The sequence below is a fragment of the Cannabis sativa genome, chromosome 4, assembly GCF_029168945.1.
Source record: "Cannabis sativa cultivar Pink pepper isolate KNU-18-1 chromosome 4, ASM2916894v1, whole genome shotgun sequence".
In the NCBI taxonomy this organism is placed as follows: domain Eukaryota; kingdom Viridiplantae; phylum Streptophyta; class Magnoliopsida; order Rosales; family Cannabaceae; genus Cannabis; species Cannabis sativa.
Genome location: NC_083604.1, coordinates 81,916,097 through 81,924,800, shown reverse-complemented (window position 1 = coordinate 81,924,800; position 8,704 = coordinate 81,916,097). Strand labels below are relative to the sequence as shown.

General features: G+C 33.3%; 1 protein-coding gene across 2 annotated transcripts; it reads right to left on the bottom strand.

The window, feature by feature from the left end:
* Window positions 1-1,035: 1,035 nt before the first annotated feature.
* Window positions 1,036-7,772, bottom strand: LOC115712869 (dolichyl-diphosphooligosaccharide--protein glycosyltransferase subunit 2). Of its 2 annotated transcripts, none has more exons than XM_030641274.2 (20): window positions 7,544-7,772; window positions 7,249-7,396; window positions 6,620-6,812; window positions 6,423-6,512; window positions 6,114-6,176; window positions 5,824-5,893; window positions 5,637-5,701; window positions 5,369-5,423; window positions 4,872-4,996; window positions 4,638-4,753; window positions 4,377-4,446; window positions 4,098-4,202; window positions 3,906-3,992; window positions 3,622-3,770; window positions 3,278-3,389; window positions 3,116-3,199; window positions 2,753-2,833; window positions 2,443-2,667; window positions 2,067-2,189; window positions 1,036-1,338 (listed from the first exon to the last, which is right to left on the bottom strand). In XM_030641274.2, exons 2-20 carry the CDS (start codon window positions 7,392-7,394, stop codon window positions 1,222-1,224), a joined length of 2,076 nt encoding a protein of 691 aa, XP_030497134.2. In that variant the 5' UTR covers window positions 7,395-7,396; window positions 7,544-7,772; the 3' UTR covers window positions 1,036-1,221. The 2 variants fall into 2 exon arrangements, with proteins under 2 accessions (XP_030497134.2, XP_030497135.2); XM_030641275.2 differs by having other exon boundaries at window positions 7,494-7,635.
* Between the last annotated feature and the right edge of the window lie 932 nt (window positions 7,773-8,704).

The window sequence follows — 8,704 nt, the reverse complement described above, 5'->3', positions numbered from 1 at the left end:
ATAACTGGGCCACTCTGGGTGTATAAATGGGCCTGGGCCTGGACTGTGCTTCTCATATTGGGCTAACTCAAACAGTACAACATAGGAATTTATCAACAAAAATATAAAAATAACAAAAAAATTAAGAGAAAAAATAATGCGAAATTTTATTAGAAAAAAAATTATAAAAAATAAAATTAATATAAGTATTGAAATTAACACAAAATGATATGAGAAAAAAATTTAAAAAAAATTAAGAGTAATTTTAAAAGTTATTATAAGCTTAATTTTTTTAAATTTTGGAGTGTATTTATCATTTTGTGGGGTATAAATAGAACTCTCATTTGCAATTTTAAGAACTAAAGTTTTTATTTAAAAAAATATGTTTGTAAAATTTTAAAATTATAAAAATAAAATTTTCTCAACTAAAGGTAAGAAAACAAAGAAAAATCAACGATATGACAATTATAAAACAAAGACAATAAGAAAAATAAACAACTATAAAACAACTAAAAAAAATAAAAATAATGTATTGCTACTGAAATTTCAAAGCATGAAAATAAAAAAAATAAATAAAAAAATTGGATGATGTATTTTTGTAATTTTTTAAAAAAAAATTCATCAATTATACAATTTTTTCTTTATTTTAAAACCACCTACATTTCTCTTTATAATTCGTTTTTGTTTAATTTTTTAATTATTGGAATTAACTTCTATATATTAAACAAGGAATAAAAGCTGTAAGAATAAAAATCTAAACAGCACATCATTACTTTAATCTAACATTAAGAGTGCCTTTGGAGGGGATATGCTTTTGCACAAACCAAATGTTGTTTTATGAATTGGTATGTGTTTAAACACGTAATTTTAAGTAATAAAAAGTAATTGAAAAGTTTCAATTATACTCTCAAATTTCCATGTCCCCCATAAAACTTTATCATCTCATATCTAAATATACCTTATATTTGAAAATGTAGTGTAATTATTATGATGTGTAATTAAACAGTTACTGGCAACCTAATTTAAATTAAACAACTTAAAAACATGAACATGAGATGAGTGAACTCTTCTCTTCTTTCTTCTTTTATAAGTTGCTCACATTAAAATTACACCCCAAAGATATGCAAAGATTTCCATTTTTTTTCTTGTTAATACTGTTCTGGTAAGGTATAATAACATAAACAGAAGAGTCCTACAAAATTGGATAAAACTCTAGAAAATTAAGAAAGTTGATTTCTTCTCTCAAGCAGATTTCAACTTGGTCGATGACGAGGCTAGATGGGAAAGAATTCTGTGTCCCACGAAAAGCAAGAAAGCTCCCAAGAAACCAAGCACTTTCAGCGTCGTAAATAGATCCAACTGCCATGTGCCACAAAAACGAAAACTCAAGATTAGACCGAGTATTCAACCAATTGTAGTAATAACAATAATCCGCCATTGCCATAACGAGCAACAATTTCTATACTTGTTTACAACAGGGTTTGCCTCATTTCGGTTTAGTGTTCTATTTTCCCCAAGAATGAAAGAAATGAAAAACTCAGATTGGACCAAGTATTGAACTAATCATAATAATAACAATCCACCATAACCAGCAACAAGTTCTATATAACAGGGTTTGCCTCATTTCGCATAACAACCAACAAATTCTATACTTGTTTAGTTTTTTCATTCCCCCAAGAAAAAAAAAATGAAAAAACTCAGATTAGACAAAGTATTCAACTAATTATATTAACACTGTCCACCATAACGACCAACAATTTCTATACTTGTTTACAACAGGGTTTGCCTCATTTCGGTTTAGTGTTCTCCTTCCCCCAAGAAAGAAAGAAAAATAGGTACAAGAGTTCATGATGTTCTACTAGTTTTGCAACACCAACTTCTTAAGAAAAAAAATGGGGCTAGTCGCAAATTTAGAAAGTCGTCGAATTATATTCTATAGAACATTGTAAACCAATAAAATAGGTATGACACATCATGTCTTTATGAAAGTTTCCACTAAAGTTTGTAAATGTATTCATTTTCTTTCCTATTTTTAATCCAATTTTTCTGAATAGGTTTCCTCGTGGTTAGCACAGTAAATAGCGTACCTTCAACCAGAAAAGGAAGTAGAGGAACAGAACTGCCGCAATGCCAAGATGGAAAAGGATAGCGAATGTAGCCGGTACTGCTGAAGAAGGGAAGTTCTTGAAATTCACCCCTAGGCTTAATAGCTGAAAATAGAAAAAAAATAAACGTTAACAATGAACGCACCTAAGAAAACACGAGAAAATTATGTGCCTTGATAGAGCAAGCCTAAAACAAATATAGGCAAAAATGAACTCGTACATTGTATCAATGGAAGAATTCAGAAAGATGCTAAGTAAAGGCCATAGGATATTAAGGGTAGATGATTGATTAGCTCCTAGACTCAACGATTAATAGCAATGTTGAACAAAACACACCAAGATTATAAATGAGACGTACCCCAATCAAAAAACCGATAAGTGGCACAAAGGTAAGACCCAAGAAAGCAAGAGAGAGCTCCTTTGGTGGACGCTTCTCTGGAGCCCTGAAGATGTGACTTATTTCTGCTTTGGGGCCATATCTAGAGTAAGGATCAGCAGGCTGAAGAGGAGGACGTGGGGCCTTTTCAGGGGCTTCGGGTAGATCCAACTCAATCTGACCAATAGCCTTTAAGAAAGAGTTTTCCTGAAAATGAAGCAAAAAAATCTACTAAGAATCCCAGATTGATAAAAAACAATGATTTGGGCAGCTTGAGTTAATCGATGCTTACCATTACAGCATCGCCTACAGTAAGCTGAATGTCATAGCTTCCTGATAGATAGTAAAACTTCTCGACCAGACCAAGAAAATCCTACGAGAAAATTGGTAAATATCAAGGAGAGCCAAAGAAAGACAAATTTTGAATTCCTGCTAATCTAAACAGCATATTGAACTGAGTTTACAAGGCAGCTAGCCAAAGAGAAGCCATTTTATTTGTCTAGGCTAATAATTTCTTTCAAAAACACTTTTGCATAACATATCAAAAACCCAAGATACTCAAACCAAACAGTCTTGAGGCATGGAGCGTGCAGTGGTTTGATTAATGAGCGAACAAGAGCGATTGCCATAAAAGAAAAAGATTGAAGAAACTTACTAGAAGTATCTCAAACTTTTTGCCGGAACTTCCCACCACAAATATATGCTCAACCTTGGATTCGTGTTTCAACTTAAGGAAAACCTGCAGCCAAATCAACTTATCAGCCAGCTGAACAGAGTACAAGAAGTTCATCCAAGGAAAGATCGGCTGAATACAAACCTGATGAGGCTTAAAGACATGCCCAAGAGGAGTAGTTAGTTGAAAGGACAAGCGCAGCTTCTGAAGGTGGTTGGCTGATAGTGAGACGACATTTTCCCCAGCTAAATCCAGCCTAGATAGTTCGATGAAGTAGATCACAAAATTAGAGTTGTACACTAGAGTTGTTTGAGAGACAGTAATAATAAATTGTAAGGCAAATAAATTTTTCACATAACCGATAAAACAAGCTCCATGGCAAATAGGCAGCAACAAATAAATGATTGCTATTGGTAATATATGTATACAAGTAAGCCAAATTCTACAGCAGAAAACAAATGGAAAGGTCCAATTTTAAAAATACTAACTTTTTCTGCGATTCCACACTCCCGAGGTCACTATCAAGTACTGTAATTTCAGCATTATCGACTTTGATAAGTCCTGTGACAAATACTGGTACTTTAGTCTGGCCTCCAGTAGCATAACCTTTTTCAAGCTCAGAGTCATGAAGGACAACCTACAAAGGAACCAATTTTAGGTATCATGGAATACGAAACCATCTAAACAAGGCCAAAGACACTGTGCATTTACATTTGTGTGTTTATGCATGTATAAAAAAACAAAACGGAAGAAGATTTGCACACTAGGATACCTCGAAAACAAATAGGAATTTCCCAACATCGACAGTCTTTGGCAAATCCAAGAAATGGGATTCACTTTCTTTGTCGAATTTCAGATCCTATATCACGCAAATAAAGAAACATTCAGCAAAACTAATTTACATATAAATTGTTGGGAAACGATATCAAAAACATAGATGAATGACACTTGTTAGATAGCCCACCTGACTCTCAATTACTGAACCATCCTTCGAACCAGATTTGGATGCTCGCACAAGCTTCACTGTCAAAGAAGGTGCATTTGATCCTAGCACAGTATTTACTTTAACCTGTTTGCAAATTATAAAACACAAAACATCATATTCTGGAAATTACAACTACTAAAAAACCAGAATAACAATCTAGATTTTTACGAGGACCATTATTCCCCAATATATTTCATTACCGAAATTGAAAAGGCAAATTAATTTAAGATGACATATAGATGTTGATTCAAAAAATACCTTGAGTTGGTTCTTCTCAGACAAAGAAAGCACAGTAGCTGGAACCGATAAAATCAGTGGGACAGAAACCCTGCATCACAAGAGTCATCAAAGGCAGTAAATAAGCAACGTGATAGTACAAATGTTGCATTAAAACGAAAATAGCAATGATTCAAGATGAAGCTTCTTGGTGTGATCTGAAAAATTCACAATATCCAAACAACTTTAATTTTCAACCAACAAATAATGAAATTTTATACAATCCTGTGCATAAGCACTTGCCTATTGTTTTCCAAACAAGCTAACGAATCCACTTGGTTAAAGAAGTCTTTGGCATCACCAGGAACACCAATACCTAGAAAAAATTTCGCCAATCCCAATATTTTCTCCCCTGGAAGCTGCAAACACAAAGCCAAGAATTAGAACATAAGAAGAAAATAGATTTCAATAATGACATATTTATATATGTGTGTGTGTATAAATATCCCCTGCAACATTAAGTGTGGTTCCAGTCACCTTTATACTTCCAGAAGTGACATCTGCAAATGCTGTGAGCCCTCGAACAACTGAAGAGGTAGTCGAAAGAGGACCCTGATGTAGTGCCTCAACAACTTTTTCATCAAAATAAAATGTACCATCATCTACATTGTAAATGTAAGTCAGTCAGACAGCTGACATTATATTACAAAACAGCTTAAGAAGCAATTAGATTCAGCAACAAGTTTCCCACTAACATCACCAGAAATAATATCACAGAAAGCTGTGTAAAATCAAGTTTTTTTAATATGTTATATCCTCATTGGAATATGGCAAATGAAGAAGAGCGAGAACGAGCAAGCGAGTGATTGAGAGAAAGAAAATGTAACACTAATGTTTGATAGGCACCTATAAAATCTATATCATGGTCCTATCTTCAAAACTTATTTGACAACTCAAAATTAAAGCATAAAACCCTGGTTTAAATTGAGAAGAAAAGATGAAAGCGTAATAGACGTGGAGGAATATGCACATACCATATTTTTCAATACTATCAAAAAGCTTTGATATATCATTTTTCAATGTTCCAATCTGCCAATAAAAAACATTTGCAAGATTTAGAAATAAATATTACTGACAACACCCAATCAGAAGAGAGAAACACACCGCATATGCAACCATAATATGCTATTACTTGTGAAATTTATACAAGAGGTAACGCAACATGGTAATTAGAAACAAATCACATACAGTAGATATTCAGCTTAACTAAACACATTACAAAGAGGAGAGAGGGTTGTTCACCATAGATTGATCGATTTCAGAAGATGCCAGAGAGATAACACCAGCAAGTGTTTTAATTGCTAATCCTGCAGGAACAACAATAAGTTAATGACAAATTCAAGACATTGTTATTGACAGTTAAAGCAAGTGACTTGATCTCCTAATTAATTTTAAGCAAACTTCTAAATGATTTATAAAAAGTCATTACCCGCAGCATAGGTACTAGATTCTGGATTATTAGAACTGTACCGCCACCTTCCATCACTCTGGCTCAAAGCCTGAAATTATGTGCGACCATAAAGGTTAATATGAAAGATGGGGAAATCGACAAAAAACAAACACGGGATAAAGATCAGCTCCTCTACTGGACCCTCAGGCAAACATTATGGAAAACAAGTGCAATTAAATTGTCTCACATGTAAATTTCAACAAGGATAGAGAGTAAACGGAACTAAACCTAATGAATATCAGGACAATAAAGAGGTGTCTAACACCAACCTTGATAGAACGAAAGACTCCATCAGCATCACTAAGAAGAACATCGACATTAGAACTTTGATCCTGTACCAAAGAAAACAAAAAAGAACATTAAATAGATTCAAACTAAATATAAAAATAAAACAATTATCACTATCCATAAACAATATACAACCTTTGAAGTTTAAAAAAATGCCATTGAAGAATAAAATCAGGAACTCATTACTATTATTAATTTACCTCAAAGGGGTTCAGACAAATATTCATAAACTGGAATATGGAATCAAATTTCGAGTCAATCAAAGAAAACCAACAATGTGTGTAAATTACCTTAATGAGATCCAAACTTCCAATTGAATGATAGAAGTCCAATAATGAACTTGCACTGCTGACCACAGCTTTAAGTTTTGGAACAATACCCTACATAATGAGAAGAAAATTAGGCACCAAAGGTCACTCCCTCATCAGCAATGACTTTGAAGCTCCAGCAATATATGATATACAAGTGCTAAAGGGCTCCACAATACCTTAAAAAGCTGGTCTTTAACTTCACATTTCAATATACCATTAACTCTCAAAGCATGGAACAAATCCTTAGGAGAAGGAGATGATGACCCGAGCGTTTCAATAACAGAACGACATGTGGCGCTCTTTATATCAGCCTTCTTATCAACTCCAAGAATCTCAAATGATCTTAAGGCTTCATATGCCTCTTCTAAACTGGTAAGATTTAACACCAAACATATATTAATTTTTTTATGATTGACATTTGAGAAAACACAGTTCTGTCTGGCCAAACTAGTTAAAGGGTACATAAAAAAACAATACATTTCACATTACCAAAGATTAATTTCCGTGTTTCAACCTAAAGAAGGTACCAAATAGATCCAAAAAAGAAAAACACACACACATTTACTCACTACAAAACAAAAGCATAACAATTTATCAGTAACAGAGGAGAATTAGATGCCAAATTACTACCCTGAAACATTCAAAGCAAAAATTGAACTGAATAAACTTACAACTTAAGCAAAAATAAAGAAAGTCTTTTTATTTTTGTTTAATTCAAATTGAACGTTCAAAATTTTCCATTTTTACGAAACAGTATTAACAGACCATAGAAACAAAATTAAGATTAAAGAGTGCTGAAATTGACCTGGGAAAGGAGCCATCGACGGGAGTGAAAAGCTGAGAAGCAGCAGATCGATGAGCGTTGGTGATCGGTTGAAAGACAGATGCAGCTTCACAGATCGTAATCACCAAAGCCAGTACCAGAAATCCAGCAAGTTTTCTGGCCGCCATTGCTGTAAAAAACAAGAAAACACAAATCAAAATCTTCAAACCTACATACAATATAGATAGATGTAGAAAATGAGAGTAGTGAGATTGAGAAAGAGAAACCCTAGGGTTTTGGGATTGATTGAGAAAAGGGTTAAGAGATCAGATCGTACGAGAAATGTGAGAATGGAGGTGAGGAAGAGAAGCTGTGATGAGTTAAAAGGTGAGTTTTGGGAGTGGACTCGACTGGTCTGCGCGACCCCAACTTCTCCTCATAACACTGAAGATGAAGAAGAAGAGCACGAGTTTGATTGTGAAATACCCAAAATACCCTTGCTATTCTACCTCAATTACAAATAAGAGTATTGTTATTTGGAAGTTTAAAATGTCAACACATTTTGGTTAGCGACCCGATATTAAAATACACTAATAATAATATATAACATTTTGTGACTCTTATTGCTTAGTAACTTAAGTATCTCTTAGCATTTCTTTCATATTATTTATTCATGTGTAGAATCAGGGGTAGACCTACATAGAAGTAAGGCAGGACACTCATCTCCTAAAAAAACATATATATATTTTAGTTCGTTGCGATATATATTTATCATAAAATATGATAATTACAAACATAATATTAATTTTAGTGTAATAATTAAGTTAGATTGCATTTAGAATAGAGGTTAATGGTTCAAATCCTACCGAGAGTATTTTTTGTCTTTTTAAATTTACTTTTGCCCCTCCTTTATAGAAAAAATTACGCTCTCCTTACTTTAAATCCTGAGTCTGCTACTATGTAGAACTCGATATTAAAATACATCAATAGTAGTAATATATCATGTCTTATAGCGCTTAGCACTTTAAGATACCTTTTAGTATTTCTCTTATCAAAATTTTTGAAATTTTATATAACTAATAAAATGAGATTAGTTCATTTTAATTCAATATAAGAAGATATAATTTTATTGAACCTTTATGTTATAATTAGTTTAAGTCGTCTTCGATTGTCGTTGATTTGTTGTAGTGGGTAAATTTTTTCCTTTTTCGATGTAATAAAAGGGAGGGAGATGCTAGGTGTGACACACTTTTTTCCCTGAGTGTGTTAGGCCCGTCTACGATGGGGAGCGCCACATGAGTCCTAAACGAACACTAAATGCATAAATGTTCCTTAAGATGGATGGCTAGACTGGCAAACATTATCTTCACATTTAAGACTCCCAATAGAGATCAAACCCACCTCAACTTAAAGAAACTACTTCAAAGTAAGCACTTTGCCACTAAACCTAAACTTTACTATTAAATCAATTGCTTTATTTTTGGTACAAAAACAATTA

Excerpts from the sequence above, each read along its gene's own strand:
- LOC115712869 (XM_030641274.2), bottom strand. The coding sequence starts at position 7,394 with ATGGCGGCCAGAAAACTTGCTGGATTTCTGGTACTGGCTTTGGTGATT. Across the intron at positions 5,894-6,113 it reads GAGTCTTTCGTTCTATCAAG|GCTTTGAGCCAGAGTGATGG; the intron begins GTTGGTGTTAGA and ends ACATAATTTCAG. Across the intron at positions 2,668-2,752 it reads CTGTAGGCGATGCTGTAATG|GAAAACTCTTTCTTAAAGGC; the intron begins GTAAGCATCGAT and ends CTTCATTTTCAG.